At 45.4% G+C, this 25,316-nt stretch overlaps 1 protein-coding gene and 1 long non-coding RNA gene across 9 annotated transcripts in view; one reads left to right on the top strand and one right to left on the bottom strand.

The window, feature by feature from the left end:
• Positions 1-3,059: 3,059 nt before the first annotated feature.
• Positions 3,060-12,116, bottom strand: LOC139185229 (uncharacterized). Its single transcript, XR_011568795.1, has 2 exons — positions 10,726-12,116; positions 3,060-9,997 (listed from the first exon to the last, which is right to left on the bottom strand). It is a non-coding gene; the product is annotated as an uncharacterized lncRNA (long non-coding RNA).
• Positions 12,117-13,028: 912 nt separating this feature from the next.
• MEIS2 (Meis homeobox 2) overlaps positions 13,029-25,316 on the top strand; it is a 223,865-nt gene continuing 211,577 nt past the window's right edge. For 3 of the 8 annotated variants that reach the window (XM_019968482.2, XM_019968480.2, XM_019968483.2), the window contains exons 1-6: positions 13,029-13,300; positions 14,562-14,794; positions 16,307-16,448; positions 17,167-17,217; positions 18,220-18,270; positions 19,066-19,215. In XM_019968482.2, the coding sequence (XP_019824041.2) occupies positions 13,289-13,300; positions 14,562-14,794; positions 16,307-16,448; positions 17,167-17,217; positions 18,220-18,270; positions 19,066-19,215 (639 nt within the window). In that variant the 5' untranslated portion in view covers positions 13,029-13,288. Of the gene's footprint in view, positions 13,301-13,717; positions 13,871-14,561; positions 14,795-16,306; positions 16,449-17,166; positions 17,218-18,219; positions 18,271-19,065; positions 19,216-25,316 lie in introns of those variants that run through there. The other 5 variants (XM_019968481.2, XM_019968486.2, XM_019968484.2 and 2 more) reach the window with 3 other exon arrangements.

The following is a 25,316-nucleotide window of genomic DNA, read 5'->3' as shown; positions in this document are numbered from 1 at the left end:
CAATTAGACAATTTTCTTTGTTCAAAGAGTAATATGGGGAGTAGAGAGGGGAGTAAACTGATTATTTTATTTCCTGGTTCACCTGCTAGAATGAGAACACAGCCCAAGACTATGCTAAATGTATTCCATCGACTGTGGAAGAAGTGAGCAAAATCCAAAATGCTTAACTGAGGTGAAACTAACAACTAATATGAAACATATTATTCAACATCCCTGTGAGGGCCCTGAAGATAAGGAAAGGAAATTCTCATGGAGTGAGTAAATAGTCAGAGGTTGTTAATTACTCGTATGTGAGAATTAAATTTGTTTAAGAGGGAAGGCTGTAGTAATTATCTGAGGTCAAGGGGCCCATCCCCAATCTGTCTGCTCCTCTGTCAAACTGAGATAAAAGTCCCGCTTAGGTCTCCTAGTAATGGGGAACTCTTCCCACACAAGTTCTTTCTGGCCTGTACAAGCTGTGGTTGCAGAAAATCTAATTCAGTTGTTGGGAATATGAAACAAATCTAAAAAACAAATCTGCTATAAACTGCGAATCAGAGCTGGACCAGCCCTCAATGCCCATTTAAATCCAGAATCTAATTCAACTAGAGTTGCAGATGTACTTCCTGGTGTGAAGCAAGAAGGGAAGTAACAATACTGGGAACGTGGCCCGGCCCCATCCCAGGTCAGGTCCTGCACTTGGGCTCTACTCTCTGCCTCCTGGGGGTCACAACACTAGCGCCTTCAGACCCAAGGCAAGAAAGGAATAAACCTTGAGTTTCTGGCAGGCTGGAGAGGTGGCCTTGTCAGTTATCTCTGTTCCTAACAGGACCTGAGGAAGCTGTTGTGGGTGAACAGTGAGTGTTTTGACCCAGAGATGCCTCACCTTGAACTCACATACCATTTTTGTTTTGTTTTGTTTTACATCAGAGTAAGCAATTTATCCTTTATTCCACCTTCTAGGGTGGAATATCTACATTTTTGTTTTGATTGTTTGACAAACTTCTCTATTGTAACAGAATGCCTGCCCGTGAGTAATGAGGTGCATGGATTTTTAAAAGGGGCATTTTCTTTTTTTTTTTTTCAAGGAGGGCATTTTTAATGACTTCTTCAAAGGCCATCAGTGAGACCTGAGAGAACACTCTCAGGAGAAAAGCTTAGGTTTGGAGCTCAGGTTTAACTAGCTGGCTAATCATAAGAAATCTGAAAATACCTGAGTGGAGGACATCTTTTCCAAGAAAAGTGATCATCTTGCCTGCCTTTGAACCCCCGCTAAGCAGGTTTTTTCTTTACCTGATAATCATCAGCAGCTTCATCACACCTTGGTAGTGAGTGAAAATGGAGTTAGGGCAGAATAAGGGTAAGGAAATTCCAGTGATGGGAGGTGAACCAGCGTTGAGAGCCTGCTCTTCAAACAAGCCTGTGCGGCTAAAAGGCAACATCTACTTTATGAGATACAAGGTGAGAGGAGCTCATATTTAGGCCCTGGAAATATCTAGAATGTTGAACCTATCCTGAATTCACTTTCAAACTAGCTCTGACTTAGTAATTTTCCTGGTAATTTCCCCTGACTCAGGAACTAAATAAAAATAGGGGTAATGTGGCATCTAGAACCCATCTTTTAGGATGACTGAGTATTGCTGGGGGAGGTAGAGGAGGAGGAGGAAGGTAACAGAAGAGGAAGGAGAGATGGGAGAGGGAGGGGAAAGGGGAAAAGAGACAGGAAAAGAGAAAGAGAACTCTGCCAGTTGACTTCATTTCCACACGAATCCACCCACTTGGAGCTTCTGTTGTTGCTTTGTTTATGCAAAGTGAGCCCGGCTGACACAGTGAAAGAGCTAAGAGATGCATGCAGAAGAAGGCAAAAATAATTTTAAAAATGTAAATGAAACTAAAACACACACACGCACACGCACGCACGCACTCCTTTGGGTCGGGACAATCCCTGCCTGCAGACTTTGAAATAAAAACACTTCGAGGAGGGGAGGGTGGGAGGCCCAGCAGCAGCGGGGAGCGTTGTCGCTGACCGAAAGAGCTCTGGTGAATATCAGGTTCGGATTAGTGACAACTCAGAAGTCACGCCGGCGGTTGGGGGAGGGAAGTTTGCCAAGGTCTCTGAACTCGACGCAAGAGCGAGCAGCTTCCCTCGGCGGGCGCCGGGCGGAGCTGAGCGTACCCAGGGAGACCTCTGTCCCGGCCGGAACGAGCCCCACCGCGCTCACACCCCGCCCAGAGACTGAGTTTGTCAGCGATCATAAAATGGGAATTGATTATTCCAGCCACCATTGATTAGGGAAGAATGCTTACTGCAGCAGCGGGGGAAAGGTTAAGAGGAAATTGACCTTCTTCCTAGGTGACATAAAGTCATTAGGTAAATGAGATATTCACACAGGAGTTTTAAAAGGTCATGCTCAATTTTTATTTGTAGCCTGAAGAGTCAACCTGGACCTTCAGTTTAGGGCAGGGACCCCGCTCTCCATCCAGGCCAAGTGGACCACAGGAAGAGAACTCATTCGCAGCGCAGGGCAGGGCCGAGGTTGGGGGGTGTGTTATTTTCCTGGGAGGATCGCACTGGAATTGGCGGGGGGCCTTGGGATCCCGAGCACTGGACCTCCCGCCTGACTCGTGTGTGCGTTTCTGTGTATACGTGTGTGCGCGTGTGTACCCCTCTGGGGGGGTCTGTGCTCTGCGCCCGCGTCTCCACGGTTCGATTCGCCCGACAGGAAACTGGTGTCGGGCAGAAGCGGACAATTAAAATCCTTGCCCTACCACAGCCGGCCACGTCTCACACAGAGTGAAAGTGGCTTTTTTTTTTTTTTTAAGGAGAGAGTGAGAGATGTATTTATGCACATATTTATCCCTCTAATTATAGGAATTAATCCTCTTACTTATGACTAAAAGGTAACGTCGAAGGACGTCCCTTTGATGTGGAAAAGCATCATTTGTGACTCACATTCAGACTGATTAAGGAATAATTGTTGTTAAACGCTTTACAAGAGGAGAGTGTTTAATTGAGGGGCATTCGTAATTTTACGGCTTAGCACAAAATTAAACGTAATTAAAAACTCAGAAATTCCAACTGATTTTCCAATTATTTTTATTGTCTGAGCTAATTGTTACACAAGGGTATCACTTCTCCCCAAAGGCATTGCAAAAAAAAAAAAGCAATCCTACCTTTCTCAAATTTTCAACGCGAGGATTCACAGCTTTCTTCAGGTCCAGGCCAGGTAAAGACCTTCCCCACTCTCCCTTCCAAGGTTCCGCCTCGCGCCCCTCCCTCCCCCGCTGTAATTAAGCGTTTCAGCCACTCTCTCCTTTCGGTGAGTTCCTGCAACACCTTGGGATGCGAGAAAGTGATGGCAGTTCTCTTCTGCAGATCATTACAGCAAAACTGGAAGTATCTATAGAAGGCTGATGAATTTCTTGAAGTAACACTTGTCATACATGGCGGCGAGATTAAAAAAAACCTAAGTAAACACAGCTCTCTGGGGGCGATCCCTCGACGCCTCTGCCTTCGAGTGTGTGGCAGGAGGGAGGTAACACGCAAACGCGGACTGGGAGATGTTTATAAACGTGCGCACACATACACGCAGAAAACTTTTTTTTTTTTTGGCCAAGGCGTCTCAGATTGTGAAATTCTTTTCTAATATCGGGATTACTGGAATAAAGCAAAGCTATCTTTGTATATATGACTTCTCTTAATGTCCAAATAGATTTATTTAAATACACCAAAAGGTTTATAAAAAGTGCTTCAGTATTATAGAAAGAAACACATCCTCACAGACAGTCCAGAAGTGGCCCTGTCTTTCCTATCAGTCTTGGAGGGAATCCTAGAAAACAAAATAAAAAGCATAAAATTAGGCAGAATATGAATTTATAAATTTCAATTAGACTAGACTGAGAGTGTGGAGTAGTGGAATGTTTGCATTTCACTAGTTTCTCTGTAATTCTTTTTAGGATAGAGACTTCAGTGGATTCAAGCTTTCTATCTGACTTTCCCGTCTACCCCGCATAAAATAAATGATTGCCTCTGATCTGATGTGCCAGGTGAAAATGGGTAGAATTAAAACTGTCAATTCTGCTTCCAACTTGTGTCTTTTGATTGAGTTCAAAAGCTTTTAAAGGTAAAACGTGCCGATCATTTATATGTATTGTTTCTTTTTCTCTTATCACGGCTTTTAACTGAAAAGAAAAAGTATATTTCCAAATTCATTTTCTCTGGAAGATTTGAATCTTCCAGGTAATTTGATGATGGAGCCTAACACATGTGATCTCCTGTGCCCAGTGAAGCCCGGTTTACAAGAGTGCAGTCAAAGAGGTACAGTGAAGTCTGGTTTTTCGGTTTTCTACCTACATGGTTTATTTGGAGTTGAAATGAGGCTATTTAAATCAGAAGCTTTCCAAGTGCTTCTTGTTCAGTTGCTCAGTCCTGTTCGACTCCTTGCGACCCCATGGACGGGAACGTGCTCCAAGTGCTACAATACTACTCCAAGTGCTATAATACTCTTTTGGAGAAAAGGTTGGAGTAGGCAGAGTTGGAAAGAATGGAGGAAGGATCTCTGAAAGTTAGAAATGGTGAAAAAGACATGTAATCTGATGTGGAAAATTGAGTAAAAGAGCCACTGCACACTGTAGCTGAGGCAAAGATTGCTGAATCCTTTGAAGAAACTGACACGGATTTTCCAGAGCTGGGAGGAAAGAGAGAGATGGATTGGGGGTGGGGGAATCCTAGGGTGGGCATTTTATGTAAATGAGTAAATTCGAAATGTAGTACAAATCCAGTATAGTAAAACTGACAGTTCTGACAGTATTGACAACATAAATATATGTTTGAACACTGCACTTTCAGACACTTAACCGATGAAGCAATAAAAAAATTCGACTACAATATTTCAAATAATCGACATTGATGTTTTGATACATCATTTTTCTACTCCAAATCGATCTATCACTCTGGGGCTGGTCAATTTTAAGTAAAAATGGGCTGCAACCATTTGCACCTTGGCTAATGATGATCTAATAACAGCCCTCAATTAATTACACCTAAATTGTGCTTTCTTTCTTCAGGATGAGAGCAGGAGGGGGCAATTCTTGAGGAACAGAACCTACATTTGAGTCATCCTCCACCCTCCTTTCTATTCTATTTTTGAGATTGTGGGGAGGGGAGAATTTTAGAGGTGGCAAGAGGTCTTTGTGTGATCACAGTCACTGCAGGCTGAAGGCCCCTAGCTTCAGGTAGCTACTGACTGGGTCTTATACTGGGGATATGGTCCTCGCTTTTACTTCTCAAGGTCAAAACTAAATTTTAGAAAATGCAGTCACAAAGTTGATCATATGATTGCACTTTTATGCAATCACAAAGTCCCCCAGGTCCCATACTGTTTCCTCCGTTTCAAGAACTAGACGGAAGAGATTTGCTCAAAGAGAGGACTGGAGATGTCTCTAAGGCTCAGTGTGTGGAGGGGTGTGTGTGTTGTGTGTGTGTGTATGAGAGAGAGAGAATTTTAAAGTACCCAATTGGAGTTGAATCTCTCCTTCTGCCCCTGTCCCCTCTAACTCCCCACCCTATGCTAAAGGTTTACTGGCTACTGGTTTTTTCTTTTTTCTTTAAGCCACAAATAAGAAGGAAGACAAATCTCTTCCAGAAAGGAGGGAGAACACTGATGAGTCCTGCATCCTCAAGCACATTCCCTGAAGTCTCTGTTCCTTTTTCTTTGCCCTCTGGGGTTTCCAGTGAGCTTTCCTACTTCCACTTTCCTTTCCACGCCTCTCCAAATTTGATGTGGTAGTGATGGTGGGAGAGGGAGGATAAAACTAATTTATTATTATTTTTTCAAATAATTATTTATTAAATCCTGGACAGGCCCAGGATATAAACTGGAGCACTCTGCTGTGCTCGAAGGATCTAGGCGTGGAGGGAAGGGGGGCCGGCTGGCGCCCCCACCCCAGCTCTCTCCCAAAGCTCTAGTCTCACCCCTGCAAAGCCCCGACCCTTCGGTCAAACTCGCATTGAGACTCGGCCTTCTGACCTAAAACTTAGCCGGGCTCCACTAGACGGGATTCCAGCGTCTGACTTCTTTCCTCTAAACTTCACGAATACAGTTTAAGTCCTTCCAAACCACCGCCGGCTGAGACTGAGACTTAAGCAACGAGTTAAGCTACAGTAAGATGCGAATCAAAGGAAAAGGACGTGCGTGGCCCACGTTGGGTGAAGGTGGGAGTCCTAGAAGAGCTCCCCCGCCTGAGCATCACCTGGTTCCGATGGTGTCAGCCTCTGACCGGGTCTTTCCAGCTGTCTGCCCGGCAAATGGGGGGTGGGAACTAGAAAGGGGACAGTAGGAAGACAGGAAAGACAGAAAGAGGGGACAGAATCAAGATTGCGGAAGAGATAAGAGAAAGAGAAGGCGAGAGGAGGATGAGAGGAAGGAAAAGAGCGCGGGAAGGAGCCAGAGACAGCGAGAGCTAGCGCACGTCGTGCTTGGAGCCCCGCCAGATAGCGCTAGAGGGCTATTTATTGAAATACTTTCCTACTGCGACATAGGATAGGAGCTAAAATTGGGAGAAATAAGAAATAAGGCAGAGCAAAGGAAAAGAAAGTACAATCATTCCACCCCATCTTATTTAATAAGAGAAATTGTGGGGTGCCTTATTGTTATTAATTGGAGGGAGGGGTGCATGGTAGAAAGCCTAAGTGGGGAAAGGACCAAAAACCAAGACAAACAAAAAGAGGTCCCCTTCCTCTCTTGATCCCAACTAAGAAGAGAATAAGCAAAGTTAACAGGTAAGAAAGCAAGTGAAATTCTTCCTAGAGCAACTTTCAGAGCTTCTGGCTTCATGGCTGGGAAGGTCAGAAACAGTTCACAAGGATGAGCTGAGCTTTACAGAGAGATGTTTTTAAAGTAATAGATGACTGCAAGGGGGTGGGGAGCGAGAGGCAAACACGTTATTGAAAACACCAAATAAAATATATATCAAAAATTCCAACTGTCAGCCAGCAGGTTGGAACAGAAAGAGAACCCCTTTGCCTTTGTCCTAGCGATGCTGGGTTCAGGGCTGTGTCTGCAGGGCCGCAACCAAACTCCTTGAATAACAATTTATACTCTGGGAGGCTTGGAGAAGAGAGCTGGACCACAAAAATTCCCTGTTGCATTCAGAAACCAAAGAACAGTGAAGCAGATGGAGAGAGAAGACCTAGTGACAGAGGTGGAGTCCAGGGAGACAGAGAGAGAGGAAGAATAAAATATTTGGATCCTATTTACTTGCTCAGGTCAGTAATGCAAGAAAACTTCTTTAAAACCATAATTTACTCTAAAATATTGATTTAGTTTTATTCTAAAAGCCCAAGCATCTCACATCTACCTTCTCATTTTAAAACGGCACTTTCCTTTTACCTGAAGGAATTTTTTGAATTAAAGTAATAATTAGTATCTTTCTTCCAAACCAGTCAAGAGAGCCTCCACAAATAAAAATTAACCTTATAGAGGAAAAAAGAAAGAAAGAAGAAAAAAAAAAAAAAAAAAACCCAAACTCTGCTTAATCCAAAATACTCCAATTCAAAACATTAAAGTTACAAATAAGATTAAGGGTGGATCTATTTGTTTCTCTAGCAAGGTGCCAATTGTTCTAACTGTTGTAAGAAGACAAAAAGGTTTTAAGCCTAGTGATTTTAATACACAGATTAACACTTCAGACTTTACAGTTCTGAGGAATTTGGAGTTTTCTGTGCTGAGGATCTATAACTTTTTAGGTGAAAAAAGGAGGAAAAGACACATAAGTTCCTACAGGAAGGTGAGCAAATTCACCCAAAATAGACTCTAGGTTCATAGATGCTCATTTCAAATTACTCTCCATAAAGCCAATGCCCTTTAAATTAAGTAACTTTAGAGCAATTCAATTATTCCTTTAACAGCTTGAATGTTACCTATAATATCATTCCATGTTGAGACAAAAAGAGAGAGAGAGAGAAGGAAAAGTAGAAAAGAAGCAGTTCTCAGAAGTCTTGGGGATGCTCCAGTAAGCAAGAGGTGATTAAAAACAGACCCTCAAGTTTGAAAGGCCTAATTCCCCCTCCCATTCACCTCCACCGGATCAGGTCCCCTCCCTTCACCTTTTTTTTCTTTTTCATTCAGTGCCCCCACCCCGACTCCAAAGCTCAGTAGCCGATTTGGGATTCTGAAGAAATAGACTTCAGCATCCATATTTGTTCTGGGGCACTTGTAAAATGCGATTTGTAGAAGGTCTTCAGCCTTCTGATTGTCTTTGAATTGTTTTTACTGAAACAGATCTTTTGCAGTTAATGAGTCCCCACGCAGCTGGACAGCTCCTCTCGGACACGAAGAACTCTAACCCCAAAATGACCCCAATTTGACACCGCAAGATGAAATTTTACCGCCTGTTAAAACCATTTCCAGCCTGAGCAAAAGGGGCTGACTATTGACGGAGGTGTGTGCCGCCTCCTGCGACCCCCATCTCACGCCCGTCTCCCGGCCCTGCCCCACCTACTTTTCCTTTACCCCAAAAGTGGCAGAGCAGATGAGCCTCGAAGTCCCGGAAGGGTTGCGGAGGCTGAGAACGGAGCATCAGCAAGATAGTATCCCGGACTAGAAACCAGAAAGCCTGCGTACTCCACTGCTTTTGAGTAGTTTCAATGGGACTGCAAAACTGGGAGTTAGGGGAGACTATGAAGTTCTTAAATGTTCTTCAGTTCTATTAATAAAACATCAGCAAGTTGGTGATTAAAAGTAATCGTCCTTTGAATTCATCAGATTGACCAAGAATGGACATCGTGAATCACCTCCAACTTGATCTTGTGTGTAACTGACTGCACTGCGATGCTATTTTAAACTAACAGTTTCATAATTACGTGCAACTAGGTAAGTGAAATCTCTTTAGTCGCATGAAATTCGGGATTCTCCCTTTAAGAAACTGGTAAAATTTTAAATGACACAGATTTTCCTCCTGGAAGACTTCACTTTTAACACTCTCACACTTCTTAACTAAGGTCTTTGGAGTTAAGGATGATTGGTTGGTTTTTTCCTTAACAGTATCTCAAAATGTTCTATTTCTCTCTCCCTCCCACCTCTGACCAGATTGTCCTAATTACTTGCTTTAATGTATTCAATAAAATTCGAAAGTAGTTACAGAATATCAGAGCAACAGAGAGAGACAGGGAGAGAAAGGAAGAAAGAAGTTCAGATTAAAATGCCTTCTGCATCGCCCAAAGGATGAAAACACGTGAAAAAAGAATTCAAACTTTTTTCTTTTGTAAAGCTCAAGATGATCACGGAATAATCAACCCATTATTAGCTCAACAACTGTTTGAAAATACAGAAACCATCAATTGGTCTGAATTGTTTTTACTCGATGCACTTCCGTGGAAGAAACACTTAAAAAAAAATCTTCGTGTAATTTTTCTAAATAAAGGCTGTAGGAATGTTACTCACTTCACAATATCATTAAGAAAAAAAAATGTAATGGTAAGATGAGTAGAAGATAGCAACTTTGAATGTTTAAACTGCGATGCAGAGGTTGGGTTCCAAGTTGATTTTTACAAAAGCAACATTTTCAAGGAAATTGAGATCCTTTAAAAAAGAAAAGTAATTGGCGCCTATTGCTTTCTATATAGGACACTTAAAACAATAATAACCCTATTGGCGACAAATATGCAATATTGATAACAGGAACAGTTAGAAGAGTTAAAAACTTAAAAACTGAGTACAAACTTCTCAGCTAGCGGCGCTGCACTGGGACCGTGGATCCACCGACATAAAGACCTCTGCTAAGTCGAAAATGCTCCGTAGCGAGACCAGTTTGATTTTTTTCTTTCTCGGTCATCTTCCCGCCTCGGGTTAACCGAATTCGAACAACTACCTCTTTTTAATAAAATTCTGGAGGTCAACTTTTTCTTCTCTTTTGCATCTTCTTCTTTTTTTTTTTTTTTTTTTTACTCACCTTTCCTTATATGTCCATGAGCAACTCAGCAACAAATACGAAGGATGCTTTTAATCTTGCAGTTCTTCTGAGAAGAAAAAATGAGGAGGTGGATGGGGAAGGACACTTCTCCCAACGTTCAGGTTTCTCACCAGTCGGATCTTACTGGCTTGAAGCCTGGCTTACGAGTTACTGAAAACCTGGGCTAGACTCTCATCCCCAGGCTCCGCGCACCCGGCTGTCCTTGCTGCGGCCACCCCGGGCCAATACTGCGCGATCCACGGCCCCACTCCCTGACGTCGCCCTACCCTCGCCTCTGCAAGTCCCTCCGCACTATCTTTCTTTTATACGTGAGGGCCGATTTCCCGCAGACATCATTGTTATGATGGCTCATTTAATCAAACTGTTTAATTGCTCCGGTAATCACTATCATCATCACAGGTGCTCAATCATTCATCATTTTTGGAGGGCTTTATTGACCTCCCGAGCTCATTCCCCAACCCTATTAAAATCGGGCCAAATTTCTCCGACTCCGCTTGGAGTCTCTGCAGGCTGCTATCTAAGCTCAGTTGAGTTGCCCGAAAGCTTACAGTGAAGCAGAGAAGATAAAAGGGGGACTTTAAAAAGAAAAGAAAAGCCTATCAGCCTTTTCTCACTCTCTCTTATATTCTCATTCTCTCTCATTTCCTCTTTCTCTTGTCTGACACACACACTACTTTATTCCTTTATTCTCCTTGTGCTCTCCTCCCCTCCCCCCCAACCCCCGCCCCCATCTCTCGGGAAGTCGGTCAAAGCCCAGCGCAGAGGATACGCTACTTTCTATTCTCCAGAATGGGTTCAAAGTTGGAGAAGGAGGCAGCTGTTGAGGAACAGTCTGTTTTCAATTCTCTGGGATCATGAACCACGGCGAGAGCGAGGAGTTGGGGAGAGAGGGCGCGCTCCGAGCGCAGGGCCTGGCTGCTGGGCTGCCTGGAGCCAGGGGACGGCGGGGGATGTAGAGCGGAGCGCGTGGGGAGACCGTAGCTCCGCCCCCAGCTCGGGGCGCCCAGTGATTGACACACAGCCGCCGGGATACCCGCGGCGCGGAGGTGAGGCTGGGAGCAGCTCCAGCCAGGGATTCGGAGAGACACCGGCTAGAACTACTTTCTACGCAAACCGTGTGGGATAGCTACCTTCCCCCCACACACTGATTCTTTTCATTTTCGGAAAAGTTCATTCGGAATTGGCCCCATCTTCCAGACCGCCCTAAATTGCCCGTTGTAATTAACACAGCCATTAGCCCGCGGTACCGAGCCCTGGCCTCGGCGCCCCGGGCGACCGCAACAAAGCTGGTCCGGGAGTGCGGGCCAGTCCTCCACGCTAGGCATCTTTTTTCTCTTTCTCTCTCCCCCTCTCTCTCCCGCTCGCTTCCATGCTTCCCAGCTCTAAGTGAGATCCACTTCGGAGTCCCACACCAGTCGCGCCCGCGTGTACACATACACACACCCACAACACACACACACCCGTTGGCAACATCAGACAACATCAAGTTCCCAAAAGACTCTCCCCACTTCCTCCCTCCTGATTCCTCTGCGGCCCCCAAAGACTCTCCGTGGTGGCCCTCGTCCGCACAGCTTGGAGGGAGTGCTCTCTGAGTTAAGCTGGTTTCTTCTTGTCCTAGTAAAAAAATGAATGTTGACAACAAGGGTCCTGGCTCTGCACAGGGAAGAAAGTACCACTTAAAACAAAAACAAAACTCTGGCCGGGCGTTGGTACGGTCTGCAGATCCTGCTGCCTCTGAGTGTTAGCAGAAAGCCTTCGGGGCGCGACAAGTCGGCTGGTAGATGAGTAGGGGGCCGCGGAATTAAAAGGAACAAAAGCAGGAGCGCCATGCCAAACGTCCCCGACACGACCCCGTTAGGGAGGAGCCGGGAGTGATGGGGAAATGAACTAGAAGTTTTAAAGAAAAAAAATTAAAAATCTGAAGCTGTACCGTACTTTCCCTGTGGTTTTCTGCAGTTTTCCTCTCTGCGCTCTCCCTGTCTTCTTCATTCTCATTCTCTCTTTCCCTCCCTCTTTCCTCACGTGCGCGCGCGCGCGCACACACACAAGCTCACACACACAAACGCGCGCACACACACACACATATACACACACTCCTCTTCCTCCGTCCCCTCCTCCCCCCGCGCCATCCCCGCGGAGGAGCAGCCTCGCTGATTTGCTCGGGTCTGCTGGGCTCCTGCCTCCCCTCCCCCTTCCGCCCCCCGCCTCCCCCGCCCCCCCAACCGGGGCCGTCCGATCGCACTCGCTGCATATCAGAGGCTCCGCGCGGCGCGCTCCTCCTCGCTCCCGCTCCCCACTCCCGGGATGTGTCTCCGCCGTACGACGGGCTATGGCCACCACGACTTCCGGGTTCCGTCATTTCGTTCTCCCGCCGCCGACCCGCGCCGCCAAACTGAGGCTCTTCTATAAGCCAGGCAGCAGCCAACCTGCCAACACCTACTGACACTCACTCATCTCCCAGAGAGAGAAAGAGAGCGAGAGAGAGCGAGCGCGAGAGAGCGAGCGCGAGTGAGAGCGAGCGAGCGAGCGAGAAAGAGAGAGAGGGAGAGACAAAATACCTACCAAGAAAGGGGGGGAGGAAGTCCAATTTTTGCAAACTATTCGGTTTTTTTCTTGATTTTTCCCCTCCTGCTTTCTTTGAACGATACTTTAAAGAGAGAGGATCATATTATAGATACAGCGGGGGCAAAGCTAAAAGAGGGGGGAGGGGGAGGAAAAAATACAAGAAGCAGAAACCCCTCGCGGAGTTTTACTGGAAGAAAAAAACGGGTCTGAAAGATTCCTCCTCTTCATCATCATCAACCATCATTCATTCACTACCTTGACATTCCGGGCTTTGATTGACAGCTGGAGTGGCAAAAAGCCATGAAACACGACAGTTCGGTTACATGTGGGCTGCTGACGGGCCGCTCGTAACCTTCAGTTCGGGGGCTTAACAATTTTTTTTTTTCTTCTTTTTCTTCTTCTTTTTCTTTTTTTTTTTCCAACTGAGGGGAAGAGAAGAGAAAGAGGGGGAAAGGAGGACCGAAGAGGAGGAGGAGGGGAGGGGGGAGGAGGAGGAGGTGGAGGAGGAGGAGGAAGATCAGGAGGAGGAGGAAGAAGAGGAAAAAAGAGAAAAAGAAGAAATATCACAGGAAAAAAAAAAAACTCTTCGTTGTCTTGCCTGGGCTTTTTTTTTTTTCCCCCCCTAAAAATAACATTGGAAAATTGGGAGAAGTCTCCTTGGTTTGGAAAAAAAAAAAAAAAAAAACAGGAATCTTCAGCCTAGATCACTTTCTTATCCGGACTGGGATATTAAATATACGACACATCCAGGAGTTTATTGGAGCGCAGACTGATGGCGCAAAGGGTAGGTTTAAATCTCCAACACTTACCTAGATATAAATCCTCTCCTAAGAGGGGCCTGTCCCGGTGCCTCCTCTCCCTTCAACGCTGCTGCTGCTCGCTGCTTGATGATGGCGGCCAGTATTTTAAAAAAATAGCAGCAAAATTATTCATCGGCTTCTTTTCCCCCCCGTGCCTCTGCGTGTGTGCGAGTGTGTGTGCGTGCGTGTGTGCGTGTCTGGGCGCGCGTGTTTCAGCGCTGTGCGAGCGGGCGGGCGGCGAGTGCGTGTGAGTGGTGTGTGTGTGTGTGCGAGTGCAATTGTTACACGCTTTCGCCTCGCTCCAGCTTTTACCCCAGCAGCGCGATTCCCCCGGTTCTCCTGCTGCCGCCGCTGCCGCTGCTGCGCCGCTGCTGCCGCTGCTCCCGCGGCTCGGGGCGGGCACCGGCTGCGTAGGAGCCGCCGCCGCCGCCGGGGCCGCCGCTGGGGCCGCGCTGCCGCAGCCGCTGCGCCGCCGCCTAGACTAGCCTGGGCTGCTTGTTTTGTCTCTGAAATTGACAAGGACGCAGGGAATCCGCTGCTAAATAATGTTTCTGGTAACTTTCACGTTATTCCCCCCACCCCCCACCCCCACCCTCCGCTCCCTGCCCCCGGGGAGGCACTGGCCCCAGTCTTCCCTCGTCCTCGGCGTTCTCGTCCTGATTATTAGCGTTTTTCTTCTCTTTATTTTGTTTCATTTCGCCTTTTGATTTATTGGATCCTCTGGAGGAGACGAAGGGGGGTTAGGGGTGGGAACCGGGGCTTCCTCCTCTCACTAACTCCACTTCTCCCTCGGTTGGCTCGCTACGGTTCTGCTGCCTCCGGCCCGAGCGGGACCTCCCGGCGCCCCTCGGTCCCCGGCCTCACCGCCCCCTCTCCCTGCTCTCAAAGCTGCTCTGGGTTCATACTTTTTCTTTTTCTTTTTTTTTTTTTTTAATTTAAAAACACCCACCCTCCCAACTTTCAACTCCGTTGTTTCGGCTGGTTTGGTTTCTGTGTGCTCAACTCGTGCTGGGTACTTCTTTCTGACTTTGTTTTTATTTGTATTTTCCTCTCTTTCTCCTGCCTCCCCCTCCCGCCCCCTCCTCCTCTCTCTTCTTCCCTTGGCTTTCTCCCCCTCTCGTCTCTCTACTCCTTCCCCACTTCTTTGCTCGCTCTTTTCTCCCTGCTTCTTTTCCTCTCCTCCCTCGGTTCCCCTGGCTCTCTCTCACCTCCCGCGCCCCCCGCCCCTCTGCCGGGTTCTGACAGTACGATGAGCTGCCCCATTACGGCGGGATGGACGGAGTAGGGGTGCCTGCTTCCATGTACGGAGACCCTCACGCGCCGCGGCCGATCCCTCCGGTTCACCACCTGAACCACGGGCCGCCGCTTCACGCCACGCAGCACTACGGCGCTCACGCCCCGCACCCCAATGTCATGCCGGCCAGTATGGGATCCGCTGTCAACGACGCCTTGAAGCGGGACAAGGACGCGATCTATGGGTAAACCAGCCCCCACCTCCTCCCGACCCAGCGGACGGTGTGAGTGCGAGTGCGAGTGTGTGTTTGTCTCTGTGGGGGATGAGGGGTTGGCCGACTAAGTGGGGAGTCATTGCTTCTTAGGGTGGGGGGCGAGAACCGCTTGCCAAAGGAAAGGACAGTGAGGGGGGTGGAGGGGGGGGGGGGCGCTGCTCTTCTGCCCCTTGACTGTGAGTCCCGGGAAGATTTGGCTTCGTCTACCCCCAAGGCCCCGCCACTCTGGACCCCATAGCCGGGAGTGACTGAGTCCTCACAATCTGGCCAAGGCCTTCTCCCCAAGGACGGGATTCCTGGCCAAAGGACGCAGAGCTGGGCCCCCTAACAGAGGCCCTGACGAAGGAGAAAGTTTCCTGCCCATGAGGAGCAACTTTTTTTTTTTCTTTTCTGTTTCCTATCGAGAGTCCGGGAGTCACTAAATGCAGCTTGAGCTGGGATCAGGGCTGCTTCGGCCGGCCAGGAAGTCCTAATCACCCTCTTCTTAATTCTCTGTAAATAAAGGGGGCAGACCTTGAAGTGCAGCGGGGTGGAAGGGACTGCTGCACAGAGCCGCTCTTGAGGGGAGTGAAGGAGATGGCTGGAAATTATTTTAAATTCTGAGAACTCAGGGAGGGCTGGGATTGCACGGCCCCAGAATGTACCACTCGGGCTGTCCCAGCGGAGGGTAGGTGAGGGAAGGCTGCGGGATGCGGAGGGGAGGGGACAGTCAGTAAACAGCAACTGTGCCTGAAGCAAGAGGCCGCCAGCATCCCAAAGTGTAGCTGAACCGCCCGGAGAAACACAAAGGGCAGACGCACACGCACACTTCCAAGTTATAACACTCGATTTATTTATTTTTGCCTGCTGGAGAAATGTGGTCTTGGGAAGGAAGCTCTTCTGCGTGTACCGCATGTAACTGGCCCCCCATACCCAGGCTTTTACTAGAAGTGGACCAAACAAGCTCATAAGGCGAGGGGGTGGAGAGGTTAGATTGAGGAAACATAACTGGTGAGGGAGGCGGCGGTTGAAGGTGAGCCTTGGGCCTCCTATGATTTCCCCTATGCAGAAGTTAAAGCAATCTTGGATTTCACCGACTGCTCCTCTCTTGGGAGGTCAGGGCTGGGTCTCAGGGGTTGGTTGGACGGCCTCTGTAGAGTGGGGAGTAGGTCTGGTTCAATTCCTGGCTCCAGACTGTCTCAGCTTATTGGATGCGTCCTTACGTTCGAACCGAGGCTATTTGTACTCGGAGGGCTAAAAGTGGCCAGGGGCTTCTCCCACCACATCTGAGGGAGTCCTGAGCTGAGGGAAAGGGCCTGGCCGTTTCTCCTTTCTGTCTCTGGCCCAGGCTCGCTGCCTGAAGGAAGGGTTGTCAAGTGTGATGCGTGTCTGTGGTAGTAAGGAAGGAATCCGAACCCTCCAAACTTGTTGATTACAGTTCTTGCTCCTTCCCCTCTGCACCCCGTCTCCGTGTGTGTGTCTCTGCGTGGCGCTGCCCGTTAGGCACCCGTTGTTTCCTCTGTTAGCTCTGGTCTTTGAGAAGTGCGAGCTGGCGACCTGCACTCCGCGGGAACCCGGAGTGGCCGGCGGAGACGTCTGCTCCTCCGACTCTTTCAACGAGGACATCGCGGTCTTCGCCAAGCAGGTCCAACCTTCTTGACCCACTAGCCCTCTTGCAGCCCCTCACTCCCCCCTCCCCTTTCCTCGAGCGTTTCTTGAAAGAGGAGGAAGAGGCTGGGACACCCGATCTGTTCCTCCGGCCCAGTCCGCGCTCTGCGCCTCCTCCCCATCCTTGAGCCTGGAGGCGAATTGGAAGAGGAGATAAATATGGGTGTTTGTTTTTCCCCCCAGCCAGGAATACAGGGGCTCGACCCTCGAATTAAAGTTGACCTGCTCCTAATCTGGGGCTTGGCCTTTTCCCCCGCCTGCAGCTACTTGAACAAGAATTGGGGATAGGGGCTTTGAGGGCCCCCGAGAGTGCCCGGGAGGGAAGGAAGCTGGGCGCCTCTCGGGGCTGTCGGCGCCGGCGCGGAGGTGAGGGAGGCTGCAAAACACAGCCCCGTGGACGGCAGGATAAGCGGGTGCCCGGGCCCAGAGAACAGCCCTGAGATCTCGGCTCCAACTCGGTGGTTCCAGGTACCCCTTCATGGGGCCAGGATCCGAAGGTCCAGATTCCTTTTCAACCGTCCCTACTGGTTTTTTGTGTTTTTTTTTTCCCGTGTATTTTACCAAAGCTCCTCTTTTCTCCGCCACTGCCCCTCTGCCATCCCCACTCGCACAGGACAGTTTAGTCGGTGACAAGGGGTTTTTTTCCTTTTAAAATGGAGTGATAATTCATGCTGACTTTCCCCTGCTTCCTATAGGTTCGCGCCGAAAAGCCACTTTTTTCCTCAAATCCAGAGCTGGACAATTTGGTAAGGCTCACTGTGGCTCGCCTGTCCCCAACCTGGGCCCCCTCCCCTGCTCAGAAGCACCCGCTTTTCCCCCACGGAGCTCTGGGGAGTTTGAGCAGAGCCCTCTTTTTGAAGCTCCAGAGCGACGGGGAGGAAGGGAACAGCTTAGCGCCCCCGCCGGGGAGCTGGCAGTGAGGGGCGGGTTGGACGTCAGGGCGCGCGGAGCCCCGGGGAGGCAGCGAGCGGGGACGCGGCGCCGAGCGCTAGAGCAGGGGATGCGCCCCAGGTCTCGGCCCCGGGAGCTAGGCGACGAGAAGTGAGTTATTTCCTCTGTTTGCCGGGGCAGGCGGCCGAGCCCGGGGCAGCTTACCCGAAGGAAGTAACCGCCTGCGCCGCGGAGGGCGGGCCGGGAGGTGGGCGGGGAAGGGGGGCGAGGGGCAGACCAGCGCAGGCCACTTTTAGGTGCGATTCTTTTGCTAATTTGCACAATTTCAATATTAAAAGTACTTAAATCCGCTTTCAAAGGCCCTGCCTCGCCATTCATCTGGAGTATTTCCTTCTTTAGTAAGGAGGGATTTCGCAGGGTGTGCTGTTCTAAAAAGCTTTCTCTCTCTAGAGAAACGACTTTTTTTTCTTCCTTTCTTTCTCTCTTCTTCTTTTTCTTCGTCTTTTTTTTTTTTAAGTTGGCCTGAGGTCGAGAGAGGGGACAGTTAAAGAGGACTCAGGAGGAGAAAGGCCTGTCCTTAGAAAGACAGCCCTTGCAGATAGCTCAGTACACGTGAGGAGCAAAGATACTAAATGCCTTGGCATAGGTTGAGTCAGATTCCCACCCCGTAGCCAATGAGGCAGAGATGATCAGTAATCACTTGGTTTTCCTGACGATTTCTTGATGTGTGGGTTTTGCCTGGCCACTTGCCTGCGTCTTCTCCTCAACCCAATCCCCTCACCATCCCCCCACTAGGAATCTCCGAGTGGCAGCCGTCACAGAGCCTTAACTCCACACTCTAAAAACTTTTCTTCCAGATGATACAAGCAATACAAGTACTAAGGTTTCACCTTTTGGAGTTAGAAAAGGTAAGCAGGAAACGACACTCCCCACTTTGATTTAGTCACTTCCCTCTCCTGGTGGAGTTGGGAGTGTTTTTAACAAACCTCCAGTCTGAGCACCTGGAGAGATTTTGAGCAACTTGTTACCTTGTCCTTCCCTCAAATTGCTCTTCAAACCCAGGGGCTCGGAGGATGGGTGAATTAAGACAGCCCTGCCTTTTAAAGTAGCCGCCTCCCCCCACCCCCCCTTTTTTCCCCAGGCATTCAGGATTATTTTGAAATGCAGCAAACCATTTGTGTTACTGGACATTCAGCTTGCTTGCGTCTCTATTAGGCCCAGGGCATGCATTAGGTGCTAGCAGAGGGAATCATTCTGGCTAGGGTGTCTTTACATTGCTCTGCAGCTCAATCATTTTCTCCTGGAAACATACAAAATTCCTAGCTTATTGAATCGCAAATGCTAATGCTGTTCCCAGTTCCTTCGTCCTTACATTTTGATGTTATCATCAAATCGGATTTTCCCCCCAAGGAGTCCCAGCCTGAACCCAGTTATTTCCAGTCCTGTTTCTGTTCCCTTTATTGTAACTTGTTGCTCAGGGAAGTCTCTGGAGAATAATATCTGCTACAACAATTGCTCTATTGTTTCCTTGCCTTCAACTATTACACCCATTAATTAGAGTTAGTTTGGAAGACATGGCACTGTTACTCTTTCCAAATGAAACCTTGCAACCTGGTATTTTTTCCCCTTAAAAAAATGAAACAAAACCATGACAACAACAACAACAATACAAGCTGAACCCTCCACCATGACCCTCCTTCTAGGTCCATGAACTGTGTGATAACTTCTGCCACCGGTACATTAGCTGTTTGAAGGGGAAAATGCCTATAGACCTCGTCATTGATGAAAGAGACGGCAGCTCCAAGTCGGATCACGAAGAACTTTCGGGCTCCTCCACAAATCTCGCTGACCATGTAAGTCTGTGAGCTTTTGGCATTCTTTTAAGACTACTGGGCACAGCAGTTTTGAAAATTTTGTTGTAACCTCTAGCTCCACTGACTTGAGTTTTATTTTTTAAAATAAAAAATCTGGTCTCTCTGGGAGTCTTTCCCTCCCTTTCTCACTACTTCTTCCACACCTTTCATCTGTATTTCCCTTTTCTTGGACCCCTTCCTTATTTATGTTGAGAATTAAAAAAAAAAAAAAAAAAAAACAGCAAATTGATAGAGTGATTTGTGCTTCTAATGTGTAAAGTTTCCTGGATTTGGTAACTTGAGTGTTAGCAAATTGTCTGCTTGATACGGTGACCGCTGCCTTTTCTGCTTTCTCAACTCTGTAATCAGTGCAGCAGGGAGAGAAGGAGGCAGGAAAGTTAACTGGACAGGATGGGAGAAAATTGGGGAGCAAGGACTGATTTCTCAGTTTCTCGCAGAGATGGCAATTCTGAGAATTATTGCCAATCTTGCATTGCATTTGAAATAAAAGGAGTGAACCCATTCTAGTTTTCTGAGCTTATGCTGTATAGAAACTTATTGTCAGTGTATGAACTTAATGCCAAGTGCCTGAAGCATCTTGGTAATAAAAGACAGTAACCTTGATGAAACAAATATTAACAATGTATTACAGAAAGCTGAAGGGAATTGTGATTGAGTAAACATAGGTTAGTGGTTGAATTTTAACACTTAAAAGAGTTGGTGGATGAGAACGGAGAGTATAGTCAGGAGGGACCCATGTGTGTCAGGCCAGGAACGGAGATTTCTTTCTATTCTCTCTGTTTTTAATCCTATTTTGGAACTGATCTAGTGAGTCTGATGCTTAAAAAAAAAAAGCATATGTAGTGAGACTGAAAATTTGAAAAAGAAGCAAAGAGAAGAAAGATTGCAGCTGGTAGGAAAGGCAAGAGTGGAGAGGTTAAAGAGTGGGTGTGAACAGCAGTTTATTTATAGGAACTCAAGCCTGGGGGTGGGGGACAGGGTGCCCATAGATTACAGTCAATTGAACTCACAACCTGAATGATATAGGCTATAGTCTACTAACTTGATGGCTGAAATATTAATTTAGCACTCTGTGGAGTTAAATGGGCGTCGAGGCTTGAAGGTAGTTTGTATCACCACCATCACCCCCCACTCCTAGGTGGTAAGAGGAATGAGTTGAGATACCTGGAGAATAAGTTTCTCCCCCTCCTTCTCCAAAAGTTTTGAAAATATACAGTCACAGATTTTAATGAGTAGCTTTTGTGCTCTATGGAAAGCCATATAGCCTAAGGACGAAAGTTTCAATTAAAAAAAAAAGAAAACATCAGTACCGATGTCCAGTTCTGAGACAGAATAAATACTGTGGTGTTGAAGGCTCCCATGCCTGTCTTTACTCTTGGCTTTCTCCATCACTGGGAGGGAAATGTTGGGGAGCTCTTTTGTATATTAAGTGTATTCACTGAAGTCAGGTGGGTGCAACAAGCAGCTATGGCAAGTTCATTTGCTGATAGGTAGCTATATGCTGTGTGGTTGTGGTCGGCAGGGCATGACACTGCCTTCAAAGTATTTGTTGTTGTCATTTACTTGTTTATTTTCATTGCTTCCTGTTTCTAAATTCATGTACATTTTGCACTACTGGGGGAACTGGGAAGGCGTCTAGTTACATGGTTTGTAGGATGAAAAGTTCACAGTTTTCTGCAGCAAAAGCTTTTCTCGTGTCATTTCTAGGGGTCTTGACTATTTGGTTTTCTAGAATAGTTTCTTGGAATTGTTTTTTCAAGTGGATATATGGAACTAGAGCATGCTGATGTTTATATAGAAGAGATAGGATAGACTAGGCTGTTTATAGAATTGGCTGATCAACAATGCCAGTTTATGGTACTATTTGGAATATTAAATTATACTCAGGAAAGAAGTTATACCTAAGAAGATAGTGCTTTAATAATGCAACAGTCATCATCTTTGAATAAAAGAATCAACTGTAACATTTGTTGCCTCTCTTAGAGGCCCCCAATCAAGTAAATATGACAACTGATTTATTTTGAACCCATGAGGGCTTACCACCTCATTGGGCATCATAATTTAAAGCCTTTTATTTCCTAGAGTCTGAACTATAACATTTTTACTTTAGCCCCCCTGCTATTTGTTTGCAAAGGAAGCAATAATTTGTTCCACCAGCAATCCGAGTGGGAAATGGTGAAGTTTGCCACAGATTTGAATTTTATGTAGGAGATGAGAGAAAACCTTGGAGAGTTTTTTTTTACCCTTTTTGGTACTTTGGCACCTTAAGTGTATGGAATGTATTCTTTCCCAGGTCTTCCCCTACAGAGTGATCCTCTTATGTTCAGCCTCTTCTGCAGGCTATTCCTCCTCCCTCAACTCCCCCCAGACGCAAAAAAGTGAACATACCTCCTCAGACCCACTACCTGAAAAGCGGTATGAGTGGGACATTCTCAGCATGTAAATGTATCCAATTTGAATCTCCAGGTTTACTTTTTCATTTGCTTTGATATGCATATTTAATACATTGCCCCAGGCTGGATCTCATTTGGTGCATGCTGGTGCAGGGGTGATGATGAGCCACTTCAGAAGGACCGAGACAGCGTGTTGTTTTCTCTTTTTTATCTGCTGGCCCACTATTCTGATCTACTGGCTTCCTTGTGGTTTTATTTGCACATGAAATGCTGAGAACATTTCAACTTATTGGCTATGAATAATGACAGCTAAAAAAGAAGTGTAGTTTAATTTGTTGTGTGCCAAGGTTTCTCTTCTGGAGGTGACAGTTTGTGACAGCTGTTTGACACCCCCAAAACACATACACCTCTATCCTTATTAAGTGGTATCAAGCTACTTTGTGTGAGGGTATATGTGTATGTGTTTAAGGAAGGAGCAAGCAGGGAGAGAGAGAATGAAAGAGAAAAGAAAGAATAAGTGTGTGATTCTAAGTAGTGGGAAGCAAAGACAGAAGCGTCAGGAGCAAAGTATTAGGCACCAAAATAGCTTTTGATTTTCTTAATAAAATTTTTAAAAATAGAAATATATAAAATTAATTGATATAAATATCTCAAAAGCAAGTATTTTGGGCCAACTTTTAAAAATGAGTTTTACATGCTCTTGCCTAGTGAACAAGGTTGTTGTCATGTTGATTTCACATTCTATAATATTCTATAAATAATCTGATGTAACATAGATGCATGAATGGAAGACCAACATAATTACCTTCCATACATTCAATTCATTTGTTCGTTTCCCATTGACACTTACATGATGGGCATACTAATAAAAAAAGTTTGGAATTGAATAGAAAATAAAAGTTGCAACATGGGCTATAATTTTATCATGTTTAGGAGATCCATAGTGAATGCTTGCTAATATTTTTAATATAAAGATTTCATCTTATACTTTTATTATCATATAAGAGTAATTGTTATAGGTAGGAAACAGCTACCTGTAACTGTTATAGTATTCTTTGGAATACTGGGGAGAAAAATATAATGGTGAAAAGAAATAGAACTCCATTTTCCATCTGCAGTTCTTGTTAAGTTTCCTAGACGTTCAAATTTATTTATTTTTAAAAATAAACTTGTCAACAAACCACTTCTTGAAAAAAAGTTTCAACTTGAAAACTGTTGTGGCATGATCATGCTTTTCCTAGTCTGTAGTGTTTCTGAATAATAGGTGATGTCCACATTATCTACTTTACATAATTTTACATCAAGTCTTTAGATCAAGTGCAGACAAATGAAATATATCTTTCTATTTACATATAAAGATATTACATATCTTTAGATCAAGTTTAGATAAATGAATTTTATTTGTTTCTGAAATACATTCTCTGACCTAAGCTCTATTGGCCTGAAGGTACATAGTTATATAGTTATTTCTATAAAGTGCTTAAGAAATTGCATTGTATTTGTTTTTTGGATGCATTAAGTATAGGGAAGAAAATAAAATTGTATCTACTGAAAATTAATGGCAGGTGCCTAAAAATTGACTGGTTCTGATAAGCTAAGTAATAAAAGAAAAATTATTTAAATTTTTATTTTGAAAGCTGTAATTTAAGTGAAGATATGCTGTTGTTTTCTTTCACATCTCTGAATATGTCAAATTTATTTACGTCTACACAGTTTTTAAAAACTGAGTTAAGCCAAAGGGGAGAATCCCCTGAACCTTGTTCCTGACAGAATACAGGCAAGTGTCTGAAAAATCAGCAGGGAATGGGCAGTGAGGAGAGAGAGCAGTCTAAGTGATTGGTCTAAGAATATAAAAGAGGAGACATTGGGATGTGAAAATAACATTAATAATATGAATGATTTATTTTATCAGATAATTTCTTATGTTCTGGTGTAAGATTAGACCTCACGGTATGTTATCCAAGTTCTTGGAGGACCTGTTTCAGGAAGGTTCCACCTCTGAGCCCTGTCCATCAACCCAAGGAGACCTGGCCAGGGGCCAGGGGCATGAGTTTTCTGTTGTTGTTGTGTAGTTTCTGGTGGTTGATGGCTTTTCTGTTAATTTCCCATCGAGAATAATTACGTTAGTGAAATCATGTAGGTTGTGCAGTTGGAGTATGCTTTCAGAGTAACTGCAATGAGATGGAATTAAACAAAGGTGAACTTGACAACAACAGATATCCACTATCAGATGAAAAGTTTGATATTTTAAAAATTCATTTTCTCATTTTTTTTTCAGGCTTAACATTCTATACATTATCCCATTTCAGAATTACAGGAGACATTTTATAATGTGATAGTACACTAATAGTATAAGAAATTTCTATATTCTCTAAAAGTTGCTCCATCAGAGGAGGAATCATTTGCAAAGAGTGTTTGCCATTTCCATGAGAGTTGCTCACATATTAATTCTCAAAACTTAATAGAGGGTGGAAGCAGGGAGATGAGGGAAAGACCCCAGTTCTATTTACATTTTTAAAGAGTGAGTCCACCTTCTGAAAGCACGCACGGTTCTCCTGAGTTCTTATGTCAACTTTGGAATAATGAAATTGAAATTCCAACATTTTTTTCAGATTGCACAATTAACGTCTAGAACTTTTGTAGGTTTGACTACCTCATGATAGGAGTCTTCCTCTTATTTTTAAAAATGATTTTTGCTCAATGTTAACTGTTAAGATGTGAAAACCTCTTAAAGTCGTAGGAAATCTGTAAGTTACATTAATTATGTGTACTGATGCGAGCATATCTTGACTTTGTCATTTGAACATCTCTAGTCAAATTAGTTTTGCATGCTCCATGTGCTGATTAAATATCTTTAGGTTTATTCTTACTTTCTACCTACAAACACGTATTCTGAATTACTTTACAGTATTTTCCAAGTTCTTGTGTTATTTTTGGCTTGGTGTTCTATATTGTGTTTTAGTTTTGTGGGTTCTAGAAAATCAAATGCTTAAAGTATTTTTTTAATAATAGAAATAAGAAGTGGAAGTGACCTTAGGGATTATTTTACCTGACTTCTTAATTTTAAAGAGAGAAAGGAAACATGTTCCAGGGAAATGAAGTGCATCACCTGAGGTCATGTGACAGTTGGAGGTGGCACCCTCGAGTCTTAATTCCAGTCTAGGGTTCTTTCTCCTACACCGCATCCATTGCATCACCTCTTCATCTGGAGTCTAAGACGAGTTTCAGATGATCTGAGGTCGAACTTGTGTGTGGTGTGGCTTCTTTTTTTAACTCCTGGAAACCTAATACTTTTCACTTCCCCATTCAGTTTTGTGTTTATTCAGAAACACTTACACATTTTATTTCATTGCTTTTTCAACGGAAGAACCATGAGCTGGGTGGAATCATTTCAACAGGGAAATACTACCAGTTCGCTGGGAATTATTAAATAGTATCCTATCAGCAGGTCTCCCCCAGAAGTGCCAAACTGGTCTAAAACATTATAATGTCCACCATCTCTGCAGCCTCAACAAAAGAGGTGCATGGAGGATTTGCTTTTTCTGCCCAGAGATGCCTGTCCGCTCTATGCTCTTTCCTAGATTTAGCAAAATTCAATGATGGTGCTAAATCAATTTTTTTTTTTTTAACTTTCAAGGGAGGAAACACTGGCAGAATTGTGTTTTCTAGGGAGAGCTGTGTGTAAAT

The sequence above is a fragment of the Bos indicus genome, chromosome 10 (genome assembly GCF_029378745.1).
Source record: "Bos indicus isolate NIAB-ARS_2022 breed Sahiwal x Tharparkar chromosome 10, NIAB-ARS_B.indTharparkar_mat_pri_1.0, whole genome shotgun sequence".
Taxonomy (NCBI): Eukaryota; Metazoa; Chordata; class Mammalia; order Artiodactyla; family Bovidae; genus Bos; species Bos indicus.
This window is presented reverse-complemented; position numbering and strand designations above follow the sequence as displayed.